This window comes from Corythoichthys intestinalis, chromosome 14 (genome assembly GCF_030265065.1).
Source record: "Corythoichthys intestinalis isolate RoL2023-P3 chromosome 14, ASM3026506v1, whole genome shotgun sequence".
In the NCBI taxonomy this organism is placed as follows: domain Eukaryota; kingdom Metazoa; phylum Chordata; class Actinopteri; order Syngnathiformes; family Syngnathidae; genus Corythoichthys; species Corythoichthys intestinalis.
Window position 1 is genome coordinate 10,310,044 of NC_080408.1, and position 15,604 is coordinate 10,325,647.

General features: G+C 38.5%; 1 protein-coding gene across 6 annotated transcripts in view; it reads right to left on the reverse strand.

Moving 5' to 3' along the window:
- mib1 (MIB E3 ubiquitin protein ligase 1) overlaps nucleotides 1-15,061 on the reverse strand; it is a 127,574-nt gene extending 112,513 nt beyond the window's left edge. For 5 of the 6 annotated variants that reach the window (XM_057856694.1, XM_057856691.1, XM_057856693.1 and 2 more), the window contains exons 1-4: nucleotides 14,286-15,060; nucleotides 8,285-8,456; nucleotides 2,562-2,691; nucleotides 1,687-1,791 (exon numbers count right to left, since the gene is read on the reverse strand). In XM_057856694.1, the coding sequence (XP_057712677.1) occupies nucleotides 1,687-1,791; nucleotides 2,562-2,691; nucleotides 8,285-8,456; nucleotides 14,286-14,514 (636 nt within the window). In that variant the 5' untranslated portion in view covers nucleotides 14,515-15,060. Of the gene's footprint in view, nucleotides 1-1,686; nucleotides 1,792-2,561; nucleotides 2,692-8,284; nucleotides 8,457-14,285 lie in introns of all 6 variants that reach the window. The other variant, XM_057856692.1, reaches the window with a different exon arrangement.
- Nucleotides 15,062-15,604: the final 543 nt, after the last annotated feature.

Below are 15,604 nucleotides of genomic sequence, written 5' to 3' on the forward strand. Positions count from 1 at the left end.
ATTAAAATGGCTGCAAAAAACAAAACTGCATGCAAGTTGTACTTGCACAAGGAAGCCAGGAACTCAGAATAAAACCAGCAAGCGAGGGGAGAAAATGCAAGCAGAAAATACATTCAAACCAATGATGGAAATTGTCTGTTTAGCCCTGGAACTGATTCTATTGCCTGTACTTCCTATAGCAGTGTTGCTTTTGGCAGACCTTTTAATTTTCATCTTACGCTTAGTATTTTGGGTTATAATACTTATCAGACTAATTTCGTCCAGTTTTAGTCGACGTTTGCTGAAAAAGTTTTCGTCTCTAAAATTCAAATGTTTTAGTCCAATAGTAAATAAAGGTTTCAAATGTAGTTTAGCAGTCAAGCGCATGTTGTAGCGTCTACAAGGGCAACGCCAAGTTAGTGATAATACACAATCAGCAAGAAAAATAGTACATTATTTTCCCTTCATTATACCCGCCTGGACGCCAAGAATTGTATGTAAAAATGTCAGAGTTTAAGAGGACACTCACCATTAGCATTAACGTGATGCTGAGCAAACATGATTACTATGCTAATGCCAAAAGTTACATTTAGTGTGTGATTAGTCCAAAAATAAAGGTTTCCAACAATTTCGAATGAACAAAGACGAGCAAATATTGTAGCATCTACAAGGACAACGGCAATTCGTGATAATACACACTCAGCAATAAAAGCAGTACATTATTTTCAATTAAACCCACCTAGAAGCCACAAACTGAATGTAAAAATAAGTTACCCGAGCGTTTAAGAGGTTGCTCACCACATTGGAGGTTGCTATGTTGGTGCTACTGCTAACATGAATGCTATACGAATGCAATGAGTTATATTTAATGTGCGATAATCACTCAGCACAGATCTTTAAAGGCTAAAGAAACATAGCATATTCTCTCTCGCCAAGACAAGAAACCCATCTTACAGTGTGTGTGTTTCAAAACAAGCAAGCCTGGAGAGGACACTGGTGAGTTGAGGGGGACAGCACATCACATGAGTGACACAACCAGACAATTCCACGATGCAGGCTAACTACACATAATAATGTTACACATTGTGAACATGTGATGAAAACTATGGCACATTTTTGTCTGGTCATCTCGTCAGACAAAAAAACTGGCATTTGTCTCGTTATGTTTTAGTCTCACGAGACGTAGCTCATTATCGTCACATTATGAAAAAAATTGTCGATGAAATATTTTCGTTATCGTCATCGTTGACGAAAACAACACTGTCCTTTAGGAATATTTTGTGTTCAACATTAGAGCTTAGACATTATTAGAATAAAAAAAGGACAAATGAGATTATACAACAACAACAAAAAACATTTGGCTTTTTTTTTTACTCCACAAAGTCAAATTCCGCCAATAAGAAAACGCATGCTTTTCATCACAGACGCGTGTACAGCTGCACCCATGATCGCCCCAAGAGTGCTCGAGCTCCTTTTAATGTTGAACTCCATGTTCAGTATCCCCCCCTTCTTAAAAAGCACATTGCTTTTATCATGCAGATGGCTTCCACCTCCAGCTGCTTGTACATACAATAGTGGCCGAGAACAGCGTGGCTGTGACAAAGGCTTCGAAGGAAAAAAAAAACTCCACCCTGTAGCCCAACACAAAAGCCACCTGACAGCTGATGTATTGAAAGACGCCGCGTGTGTGAGTGTGCGCGAGCTCACCATTCCCTCAAAACCAACACGGTACAGGTTCTTGGCTCCATTGTCCCACAGTACGTACGCTGCACTGTGAGGGCTAGCTGCACTCCAGTCTTGAATCTCAGTCACCTGTTGAGTAAAAAAAAGAACTATAAATATCTGATGGACATTTTGCCATGCACATGCAAACACAGCACCACCGACTCACATGGACCGGTTTAGTAACGGTAGCCCTCGATGAAAATTAAAGGAAGTGAGGCTCCCTACAAATCTTGCTAACAGCCTGAAAACTGCCTATTGCACCTTTAATTTATTCATTAAAACGTGAGCCCTAAGTAAATGCAGAAGCCGATTTATTTCCAGCCTCTCACAGAGGTAATTGATTAATGAGTCTAGTTAAATTTTGGGCCAAACTAACAGGGCATCCAAGTAAGCAGCAGGACATGTGATAATGATTTTGGCTGGGAGGGGTTGCTGAAGTGCAGTAACTGCTGCCGGCATCATAAAATAGTGATGAGATATGTTATTAAATAACACAGCAAGATGAAGACTTAAATTGCCAAAGGGGGCTCTTAAAATATGCTCGAGTATAGGACATGATCATTGTCAGTGTGTAGTGCAGCTACCTGACGACAAATACAACATCTGTCAACGGAATCACTTCATAATGACTTTTATGCACAGCATTAGTCAGCATTAATAGGCATTTTTAAGTTGTCGATGAGCAATATATAAAAGAAATACTGTACTAGCCTACAAGATGGTTTGCAGCCTTCCACATTTGAAAAATACAAATATGTCTTACCATTCCTTGGGTCATGCGTTTATAGAAAATAGCACTGTCATACCATTACACATCTGTTTTGGAGGCATACAGTAATATTGGCCCTTTGGGTTACCTTTCCTCGCCTTCCGTTGCCTCCATCCTGGTCTTCCCACTGCCAATCGACGCCTCGCACGACCCTGCCGCCAGTGAAGATCCCTCTGGCAGTAATTTTCTTCGACTTACGCCTTGACTCCAGAAGCACTCTGACCAAACCAAGAAATATAGCCCATTAAGTCACTTGGGTTCTTTTCATGAACTGTTAAGTTGTTATGCAACAGATTGTAAACCACTGTAGATTGTCATATGCTGAGAAATGGCTAATGTCAATTAAAGTGCCGACGAGGACTTGATTTTTTCCGGGAAATCATAATCCATGAGAAGGAGTTTTTTGTTGTTGTTGTGGTTATTATTTGTTTTAACAATGTAGGCAATCATGAAGGCAACAATATCAATATTTGGTATGGCCTACATGACCGAAAAGGTGATGCCCACATACTGTATGTGTAGTGATGGTAATCGAGAACCGGTTTCAATTCCATGGAATCGTTTGGCAGTTTATCAAACAATTCTCTTATAGATTCCAACCAGCATAAATTACGTCTCGTTATTTGCGCATGTTACACATGCTCGATTCAGCATGTAAGACTACGTGATTATTCTACGAGTGTCCACTCACCAAGTACAATATTGAGAGCTGACACTGGGTAACTTTGCACTGATTTTCACAGGCCAAGTCATTATTCATGAGACTACTTAAAGAAGATTTTTTTCCCAAAAAAAGTCTACTAATGGGTCTATCGTATTCCTCGTCAAATACTCTATAAGAAAAATAATATATATATATATATATATATATATATATATATATAATCCTAAATGATTTTATTAGCAATTTTAATACTCATTTCGGTCGGTAGTCCACCAATCAGTGTTTGTTTTTTTTTCGGAATACCATATTGGCCCGAATATAAGACGGTGTTTTTTTGCATTGAAATAAGACTGAAAAAGTGAGGGTCGTCTTATATTCACGGTCTAGACATTATACCCATTCACGCCGCTAGGTGGCGCCAGATATCATTGAAGCGATGTTCTGTCATGACAGATCTCAGCTACTCTTAAGTTTAACCAGTTTGCATTATTTTATTGCAATGTGTTTCCTTATTCAGATTTGTTTCAAGACTACAGTTACAGTTAGACTTTACTTTGATGGTTAATGCAGTTATTGCAATTTTGTTGTTTTATCACATTAGATTGGTTTATTTACATTTCAAAAACCAGAAGCCATTCAATTACAAATGTGATTGCACTTTAGTTTACATATTTAAATGTTCAGATATTAAGATTTGAATGAGGCAAAATAACATGCTTTTTCTCTCAAATATGTTGTTATAATCATTTGTTTCAGATGTACTGTAATTATTTTCTGTATAAAATTTAATTTATTCAAACTTGAGTCTTGAAAAAGAGGGGGTCGTCTTATAATCAGGGCCGTCTTATATTGGGGCCAATACGGTAATTGAATTTGGTGGGTCGTAGGGCATATCTGACTACTGATTTCACACAAAAGTATATACCTCCGCATCCGATGGTGGAATTTTTGTGTGGCTATGACTAACGGAAGTAGATGTTGCAAATTACTTCCCGAAATGCACCTGAGACTACAGCCAATCAGTGTATTTTCACCCGTAATTCGATATAGGATGGTCCCATTGGTCCCAAACCACTTTCATTCTACTCAGTATCAAAAGCCCTTTCCATTGAGTATCCAAACTATGTCTAGGAAGTTGACAAATCCAAATTAACAGAGGATTGTGCTAAAATTCCTCTTATATTGTATGAAATCCAACCGTCCTTGTGTAATTACGCCAACCTAATTATAAACTTGTTAATATTTGGGACAACAAAAGAGATACTCTGCCCCTGCTGTCTGGACTAGCTGAACACTTTCTGTGTGTGCAGGCTTTCTCCACTCGATCTGAGAGGGTGTTCTCCACTGCTGGAGACACCATAAGTCCAGAAAGATCACGTATCCTACCTAAAAAAGTAGACATGCTTATTTTTCTGCAAAAGAATGGTTAATTTTGCACATTTGCACTACGCACCGTTCTGTTGTATTTGACAGTATTCATCTTTTTTTTTTATTATTATTATTTTTGAGGGCTATCAGCTCATATGTCCTTTTAAAAAGGAGGTTTTTTTTATTTCTATTAGAAAAATGTTTCAGTAAAATGTTACAAATTCTTGTCTATTTGCCACAGTTACATATTGCCACAGTTAACATTGAGGCTTTGGGCCTCTTTTGACCTCGTTCTTCTTTTTCCCCAATTAAGAATCGAAAAGAGAATCAATAAATAATCGAATCGTTAAGCAATATCGATAATGGAATCGGAATCGTAAAAATCCTATCAATTCCCATCCCTATGCATATGGATGCCAATTGTCAATTATAAATATGGCGGAAAACACACACAAGGCTGAAAAATCAGTTTCTGCTCTTGCACCCCTCTTGACAATAAACTGCTGTATTTTAAGCCAAAAGAACTGTTGTGTTTGATAGAACAATATGTCTATATGCTGCCATAGCAGATTCATGGCAAATTAAGCCCCGAACTATTTTTTATTTGTCCGTTTCACCCTGGAAACCTCAGTTTATAGACGTCGCACAACTGCTTTTGTTTCAACCAAGCCATAAAAAGGAGAAGATTGATGTCTAAGATTTTGTTTAAAAAAAAAAAAAAAAAAACTAAAAAATGATTCACTCGCATATTTTAAACTTTTAAACAAATTTCATCACAATGAAAAAATTAGCGTCTGTAATTAAATCATGGATATCTACCTAATAACTATCGCTTAATTGTATTTTTTTCATTACTGTTGCATTTCCCACAATATTTTAGATGATAAATAATTGATCTAGAGCTGAAACGAATACTCGAGCAACTCGAGTAACTCGAGTTTAAAAACTGATCTGAGTAATTTTATTCACCTCGAGTAATCGTTTATTTTGACAGCTCTAAGCATCACGTTTTGCTCGGACTACTTTTAATGCGGGACAACGCGCTGATGTCACGTGCGTAGAGGAAGAAGCAAAAAATAAATAAATAAAAAAAACTTACTGCAGCAGACAGCCGCTACAAACGACGCTGACGTTGCTAAATACTAGCCTGCACATGCTACGTTAGTTGCAGGTAGCGTCTGATGAGTCTCATAGAGATCACCTGTATGTCGAACTAGATGCGAAATGACAGACTAGGCCGCGTCTGGGCAGCGTTAGCAAACAGCCGCCATCTTAAAGCAGTAGAGCGCTAACCACTAATAAAGAGCGCTAAGAGCTAATATATAAGATTAACGTTACTGTCACTACTAGCTCACGTAACGTTAGCCCTGCGGAGGGCTAGGTTTCTATTAATTAAGACCACTTTCGATGCGTGACTAACATGTCTTACATACAGGCTTTAACATAACATAGCGTTGTGGAGTGATGAGGGTGTCATAAAAACTCAATAATGCTAACTATTAATTTTAGCTCAGTAGTCATTGCTGGATAGAACACCAAGTAGCACTAGTCCTTAATGTGCTCCAATACAGCCTATATCATACATTTATTTTGAACACTGCAAAAATTCAAAATCCTATCAGGACTTTCAGTTTAGACTAACTTAAAACTTTACTAGAACTTAAAAATGGCTTGACACAAATAGAAATTCAATTGAAAAACGTGGGAAAAAAATCCTAAATTTTAAGTGATGTGTGTTATCAAGCGTAGAGGCATTTTTAGGTGTGTGTATATATATATATATATACATATATAATGAATTAGTCTTTTTTTTTTTTTAATTCTAGTTACATCTGAGATGCAATTGTTGGCTGTTTTCAACAATATACATCAAAAATAAAGACATTGATTGACTGAAAATGATAAAATGTCTTGTTTTCTCATGTATATCTATAATTGCTCTTCACCTAAAAATATATTTGTTTTATCCGATTACTCGATTAATCGATAGAATTTTCAGTCGATTACTCGATTACTAAAATATTCGATAGCTGCAGCCCTAAATTGATCCAAACAAAGAAAATTGGGGAAAAAAAAAAAAGTTTAAAAGGGTAAATATATGAAAATGAAAATCTCGACCACTTCTCGATGTCTGCGATTTCTGCATCACAACCTTTGTTATATTAACATGTTTCACCCATAATATCCCCCCAAAATCCAGCTGTGGCCATTCACATCTGTGTCTTGACACGCGGTGATACATACTACACGGAGTTCTTTGATCGAAACTAGGTAAATTACGCGATAATATCTAGTTAAAAGTCATGGTGTCCTTAATTCTGCTCTCGCGTGCGCTCACCTCCAAATAGGGTTTCGTTGTTTATAAAGATTTTTTTTTTTTTCTTTAATGCCCTCCTGTTCAAAATTTTTCTTCCCCCAGAGATTTTAAGTTTTCTAATGATGTACCACACATGCATATCAGACAGTTTTGAAAGTTGGCCAAATTGGGGGTCTCAGAGCGGAACTTCAAGTCACCTGAGTGTTTTCTGCCATATATAAATAAAAATCATTATTTCTAACCTTTTTAAAAATAAATAAATAAATAAAATAAAGGAAAATGTAAGACAAAAGTAGTGCGGTGCATTAAAGTAAAGTAAAGCAATGCAACTGGCTATAGGCTGTAACACCTTCTGGCAGATGGACAGTGACACTTCACGACTGTGAACCACTCCCTCCTCAGAATGGACTGAAAGAATCTAATGTGGTGTAGCAACACCCCTCCACAACCACCACCTTATTGGCAGACTAGTGCGATCTGGGGGGCGACCTCCGTAGCCATTGTGCTGTGTGCGCCGTCTGTCTCCAGGGGGAAATGAAGTTGTGCTCGCTTGAAAAGTCTGCCGTCTGTTCGGCCATGTATGCCTCTTTGTTGGGATGCTCGCATGATATTTACTCACAAAAAAAAAAAAAAAGCATAAGTGTATGCAGACAATTATCTGAGGCAAGTAAACCAACTCAACCGTGGAGAGCACCAGCAGTCTTTTGGGCACAGACGATGTGATGTGTCCACGTGCCACACAGTGTAGTGGACGACACCGTGCCGTCACGTATTCAAATGCTAGTAATGCCTTTATAGGCACTCACTTTTTATTGTTACACACTGTACTCTCAAGTAGAATTCTGATCCTGCCGTAATAGCTTTATTCTTGGACGCCATGGTAACAGAAGCCGTACTCGCCATTGGCCACGGGGGGCTGGGTATATGGCTCTAACTTGCATTGTACAGGCCCCTCATAACTGGCTAATTTCCGTAAAACAGGAAAAACTAATAGAAAAAAAAAGACTAAGAAACTGTTTAAAATTGTAAACATCTTTGATTGAGTTTTAAAACGACAATGACTTGGAGGTCAACCGGCATCACAGGTTCGTCTTGGGCGTTCGATTTGTATATGGGCATCACCGGCTAAATATTACATCCAAAAAGATTTAAGTGAGTCGAGTTGGTTGCCTGGCAACTGGGGGCTGAGAGCACACAGCTTGTGTCTGCCTGTGAGGAAAGGCGAAATCAAATGGTTCTCAAATATCATATACAAATAAAGAGGATAAAAGGGAGGGACACACTTAACATATTGCATTGTAATCAAATCCTACTTTAAGTGAGTAATGTCATTCAGAATTTGCAACATATTTAACTTAGGACTGTATGGGGGCTTCTGAGAAAATGCTAAATAAATTACCTTGCCTATCCTTACTTCAGTGTTTTGTTTTGGTTGTTTTTAAACACAGTCAGCTTAACTAACCTCTCACTGCCTGGGGTGGTGATCCTGTAGAAGCGGTGTCTCAAGTGATGTTTGTCACCATGGTAACAGGTTGTGCAGAGGTCGTAATTGGTGCACTCAGCACATTTCCAACGAATGCCAATGATAGGCTGCTGACGGCAGGTGTCACACATTGTTCCGTCATGCTTGATGCCTGCGAGGCAAGGAGTGTTGGTAAGTTAAGTGGGCGCGACTCAATGCAACATGAGTATTACAGGGAGTAGTTTTCACACAACCATAAAGAGATGACAAAAGTTGTAAAAATGTGACTCTCACGAGAACTCTTAGATGCCTCCACATTACAGTGATCCCTCGCTACTTCGCGCTTCGAACTTTGCACCCTCAGTCCATTTCACATCTTTTTTCAATTAAAAAAAATAAATGCAGTATTTGATAGTGTCCTAGTCTCACACTTTCGCTCCTGCCACTTTTCTTTGTCAGGCAGTGCACCGGAGTTGCTTATTAAACAATGATTGACGGATGTTAAAGTTTGATCTTGCCAGAGACGCTAGGAAGACCGAAACTTCAAAGCGTCGCATACGTCAATCATCGTTTAACTTGTTAAACAGCTGCTGTGGCGACTCATTGTGTGTAAAGTGAGCAACTTGAGCAGTTTGAGTGGACTCACTCAAAGAAGCATTTAATAAAGACAAGCATTTTTCTACTTTATTCCTGTTTAAAAATAATTCGATGTGGCAGTAACGTGTTTAAAACTTATAATAATTATTACATTTGAAGTGCTTGAAAACCATTTATTAAAATATATATAGACATTAGTTGTTTTTTATCATACTTTGGGGGAAAAGTGAAAAAAATAGGTGTATATGTATCTCTTTCCAATGAAATCTGAATAAATACATTGCACAGAGGTGGGAATCTTTGGGCACCTAACGATTCGATTACTATTACAATTCAGAGGCTCCGATTCGATTATAAATCGATTATTGATGCACCACAACCCCCCCACCCACTTTTAATTTTTTGTACACTAGCTCCAAAATTGTTCAAAAATCCTCTCAAGCTAAACAAACTACTATTTCAATATCAAGTTAACCGTTAAAAACTGTAAATAAAATACTCAAGTCCCCATTCTGTATCGGCAGCTTTAAACTACATTCAATTAATTTAATGTTATGAATCAACCGTTAAAGTTAAAATTGCTCCCGTTACTCCATAATTTCCCTTCTGTCTACTTTCGACGTGAACGTTTTAAGACTGTTTTATCATTTAAAGATAAATCAAGTCAAGATTTTGCCGATTTGGTTTTTATTTTTTTTTTTTAGATAACAAGTATTTACCGTATTTTTCAGACCATAAGTCTCAGTTTTTTTAATAGTTTGGCTGGGTGTGCGACTTATACTCAGGAGCGACTTATGTGTGAAATTATTAACACATTTTTATATCATTTCACATGTTATTTTGGTGTTTTGGACTGACACTGATGGTTTGGTAAACTTGTTAACATGTTGTTTATGCTATGTTACGTTAACATATTGGCCACGTTCGCATTTCGTTGTTCATGCATCATGTAATATGATCATACTGTACAATTATTCAGCATGTTGTTCTCTATTGTATTTTTATTTTAAATTGCCTTTCAAACTGACATAACTGCTCTATGTGTTGGATTTTATCAAGTAAATTTCCCCCAAAAATGCGACTTATACTCCGGTGCGACTTATAGTCCGAAAAATACGGTAGGTTCGCTACAACAGAGCCTTCGAGAGAAGTCTACTGCTTTAAGATGGCACCTGTTTACTAGCGCGGGAAAGTCTGTCATTTCGCATCTAGTTCTTAGTATATGGTCTAACACGGCCGTCGTCTGTCATTTCACATCTAGTTCTAGATATATGCTATATCTACCATAGCCGTATGTTGCCGTTTGTTGTTTTTTTTATCTAGCGGCATGAGCTGAACATGATATTTACTCTCGGTCCGTTCCTCATTGTGTCGTGAAGACCGCGCTGACTGTCTTTTATTTCCACTTTACCTGGTATAATTCAATAATCAGAATTTGGATGTTTGTGAATCGTTCTCGAATCTTCCATGGCCAAATCGCGAATAATGTAAGAATCGGAAATTTCGCACGCCTCTATTGCACAGACACACACACACACACACACACAAAAAATGTTTCTGGGGGGGCGCTATCGGTTTTTCACTTATCGCGGCGGGTTCTGGTCCCCATTAACTGTGAAAAACGAGGGCTCACTGACATTAAAGGAATGTTTATGATGATCGCCTATTGCTTCCTAATTTTATTTTGAACATTTAATTTTGCTTCTTAGTGTTGATTTGGCCAGCTTTTTGTGAGGAAAATACTTTTATTCGGTTGTGCAACTAATGATAATAAAACATGGTGATGCTTTTTAAATTTTCTCTTTATCATGTTACTCTCATCACAAAACCAAGTTAACATCAAAAACATTCAACTACATAGTAACATCACCACCAGAGGTGGGTAGTAATGCATTTACTCTGTTACATTTACTGGAGTAACTTAAAGAAAAATATACTTCTTAGAGTACTTTTACCACGCAATACTTTTTACTTTTACTTTAATAGATTTGTGAAGAAACACTACTCTTACTCCACTACTTTGGGCTACACGAGAGTCATTACATTTATCCTATTCATTCCACATATTGACTTTATTTTTGCCAGAAATGCCGACAATGGCTGTCTCAGTTTCACCAATGAGACAACGCAACAATAACCACATGACTCCATTACACCGATCAGAAGTAACAATGTTTTTTCTCCACTAGAGGGCATTCATGTTCTTTGAATCGGTGATGTTTCATTTTTCTCATATGAATTCCAGGATTTTGGTGTATTTCTTTGGCCTAATATGGTCCTGCAATAGGTTACAGGATAGTATAATAATAACAAATAAAGATGTGTTGAGAAAAAATATATAATACATACACATATACCGTATTTTTCGGACCATAAGCCACTACTTTCTTTGCGCCGTTTATACCCTGCGGCTTTCATAAGGAAGCTGCTCATTGATGGATTTTTTGGGACAAGCAAGCTTCATATTTTCTAATAATTAGACATATTTTAAAAGAATGGCGTTCCAAATTTGCCATGACATAGCTCTCAGCCGCTACACCTTCACCGATAAAGCTTGCCAGAAGCTCGTCAGACTTACTCAAAAACTCAGGATTTTATAGCTCTGTATGGCTCCATATGATACAATTTTAAATGGATGGGCATCGACTATTTGCTACGACAAGTGAACGCGATGTTAGCGGTGATTAGCCGTTTCCAACTGGCACTCGGAGGAATTTATTGCCACAGTATGCTATAACAAAGCTGCTATATAAGGTTAGCGCTAGCTGTTAACAGTTTTTAAGAGGAATTCATCCCCTTCAAGTTTAGAAGGCAAGGTAAATATCTGCAAATTTAGTGACCTGTTTTCGAAAGTTCGTTTTTAAGCATTCAAACAAAATGCGTTGATGTTGTTGATGTGTGTTTATCTGGTTAATAAATATATTTTTGATCAATAAAATATTTGTGTCTAACATCGATTTAAATAACCAATGTTAAGATATGGACACCTGCGGATTATAGTCAGGTACGGCATATATGTGGATTTATTTCTAAAATATTGTAAAATTTGGCCGTTGCGGCTTATAATCAGGTGCGCTTTTTACTCCAGAAATTACCACAGGTGGAAATCTTAGTGCACCTAACGATTCAATTATGATTCAGAGGCTCCGATTCGATAATAAATCGATTATTGACGTGTAAACCCCCCCCAAGCCGCTTTTAATGTTTTGTACATTACTTCCAAAATTGTTCAAAAATCCTCTCCGGCTAAACCAAACTAATATTTCAGTATCAAGTTAACAGTCAGTACTCAAGTCGCCATTCTGTATCAGCAGCTCTAAACTACAATCAATTAATTTCTTGTTGATAATCAAGCGTTAAAGTTGTTAAAATTGCTCCCGTTATTCCATAATTTCCCTTCTGTCTACTTTCAACATGTCAAAGTTTTAAAACTGTTTTAAAGATAGATTCAAGTAAAGATTTTGCCAATTTAGGAGTATTTTAGATAAAAAGTTAATTAGGTTCGCTACAAATGAGCCTTTTAGAGAAGTCTACTGCCTTAAGATGGAGGCTGTTTACCAACGCCGGCAAGTCTGTCATTTCGCATCTAGTTCTCAATACATGTTCTAACGCCGCCGTCATCTGTCATTTCGCATCTAGTTCTACATATATGTGATATCTACCGTGGCCGTATTTTTGTAGCAACTAGTAATTGGCCGTTGTTTGTAGCAGCAGTCAGGTGTTATTGTTTTTCTATCTAGCGGCATGAGTTGAACATGATATTTACTAGAGGTGTGCGAAATTTCCGATTCTTAGATTATTCGCAATTCGGCCGTGGAAGGTTCGAGAACGATTCACAAACATCCAAATTCCGATTATTGAATTATACCAGGTAAAGCAAAAATAAAACGCAGTCAGTGCGGTCTTCGGGACGCAATGAGGAACGGACCGAGAGTAAATATCATGTGCAACTAATGCCGCTAGGTAAAAAAAAAATCAATAATACCTGACTGCGGCCGTCAGCCACTACAAACAGCGCCCAGTTGGTAGTTGCAACAAACATACAGCAACATACGGCTATGGTAGATATCACATATATCTAGACTAGATGTGATATGACAGACTTTCCCGCGCTAGTAAACAGGCGCCATCTTAAAGCAGTAGACTTCTCTAGAAGGCTCTGTTAGAGAACCTAATTACTTTTTATCTAAAATACCCCTAAATCGGCAAAATCTTGACTTGAATCTATCTTTAAATGATGAAACAGTTTTAAAACTTTCACATGTCGAAAGTAGACATGAGGGAAATTATGGAATAACGGGCGCAATTTTAACAACTTTAACGGTTGATTCACAACATTATATTAATTGAATGTAGTTTAAAGCTGCTGATACAGAATGGGGACTTGAGTATTTTATTTACTGTTTTTAACCAGTAACTTGATAGTAAAATAGTAGTTTGGTTTATTTAGCCTGAGAGAATTTTTGAACAATTTTGGAACATATATACAAAACATTTAAAAAAAAAAAAAAAAAATGGTGGGGCATCTATAATTGATTTATAATAGAATGGGAGTCTCTGAATCGTAATCGTAATGAATCGTTAGGTGCCCAAAGATTCCCACCTCTAATATTTACTCTCGGCCCGTTCCTCGTTGCGTCAAGAAGACCGCGCTGACTGTGTTTTTAGTTCCGCTTTATCTGGTATAATTCCATAATCGGAATTTGGATATTGGTTAATCGTTCTCGAATCTTCCACGGCCGAATTGTGATTATTCTAAGAATCGGAAATTTCGCATGCCTCTAGAAATGACTCTTTTTTTTTTTTGTCCTTTTTTTTTTTTAAATCAGACAATGTAAGCAGTTACTCACAATGTTACTCATTACCTAATTACTCTTTCAACAAATACTTTTTTACTTGTACATGAGTAATTTTTTTGGATGACTACTTTTACTGTTGTAATACGCTTTAGAAGTAACACTACTTTTACTTGAGTACAATTTTTGGCTACTCTACCCACCTCTGATCGCCAGTACTGTACAAGGCTTCAAACATGTTCTCAAAAAGGGAACTGGCCACTTTCAAGTACCCAATACTGTCATTAGACTGGAAGAGCCACAAAAGGGAATAGAATCATCTAACTGTACTAAATTCCTATTCAGCTTCTTGTCCGTAGTTGCTGCATAATAGATCTCGAAGACAAAGTTTTGAAATCGGGCAAATTATTGGCTTGTTTTTCATTATTATGCTTTCTGACTGTCCAAAGATAAAAGAAACATTCCATTCCAGTTTATCATTATGTGTCAAGTATTTCGAGGGCCTGCCACAATCAAGGCCCAGTAAACAAAACAATCACAGGCGCGATTTATCAACGTATCCAACCTCAATGAGATGCTGAATGTACTGTAGCTGAAGAACGAGTTACCTGTAGGAGCACTATCTAATATCCTCACGTCGTAGGCTCCAGAGCAACGGTAGTTCGCAGCGGTTCCGTTATCCCAGACGACCACCACCTCCTCGGGACTTTCAAAACTCCTGACGGTGCCGACATGTCCCTCTCCGCCGTCCTGCTTGCCCCACTTCCAGTCAGGTCCCCGGACCACTCTCGCACCGACTCCTTCCATCATGGCTCGGTTGTTCCTGCCGGTGGTCATTTACGAAACGAAGAAAGGGGGGAAGCCCCGAGGAGTCTTGTTGAGTTTAGCGAGCTATAGCTGTGCGAGCTGGCGATCAAGCAGGCGGCGGGCAGTTTTCGAAATCAACACAAGCTTGAAGCTAGCCGCGCTAGCTGCTCAAGGAGGTCGGGTCTTCCTTGCCAAACGATCCCCGCATTCGTCGGGCCCCTGGAAACTGGGAGAGGAATTAGGCGAAAAGCCAGCGAAGCGGCGACATTGTTTGCTGGCTGAGCTGACCCCCGTCGCCTCAAGAATGCGAAGCTGTTAAACTTAGCAAGCTAAGCTAACATGAAACTAGCAGCATAAACGCCTCCTTGCCCAAGCCAAGTCTTTGCGGTTATACTCGTTCCTTTCAAAAGGGGGATCCCAGTTGCAGAACATTCACCTGATGCTGTTGGCTTTGTCGGCCCGGAGATTATTCTTCTGCCTTCTCTTCTCCTCTCCCAACCCCCCCTGCTGGAGTCAAGTCACAATAAACCCGCCGCCATTATTGTCAATCACCATCGCTCCCTCCGAGTGGCCAGGCGAGCAACAACAACTAGCTCGACGAAGATGTACGGAAATGTACGAAGGGGACACGAGGGTTTGGTTTGGTAGGCGACAAGCCAGCTCGATCCCAGCGATGTGCTAGTGCAGCAGTGTTGGAGATGTAGCGGACTATGGCTCCTTGAAAAATTATACAGGTCAACAACAAAAATGTTGCATTGATGCAGACAATTGTTCTTAAATTATTTTAGGGTGCTCAATCCAAGGGCGTACGTTTGGTATCAACATTGGTAGGGACCAGGGCCGGCCCAGCCTATACGCAGACGATGCAGCTGCTTAGGGCCCCTGACCACTAGGGGGCCCCCAATTTGGCAATTGTTTAATTTATATTCTATTTTGTTTACTACAGTTTGCTTTATTTGACTTTGGTGAGTTTTGATCCTTGATTGCAAGCTTAAAAAAATAAAAGTCCTTCCTTAACTTCTTTTAGAAAAGGTTTGGCGCTATCTACTGTAAGTTCTGACAATCATTTGGGGTGAGAAGTTTGAAGTATGCAGTGCAACAAAATCTGATTAATATACAA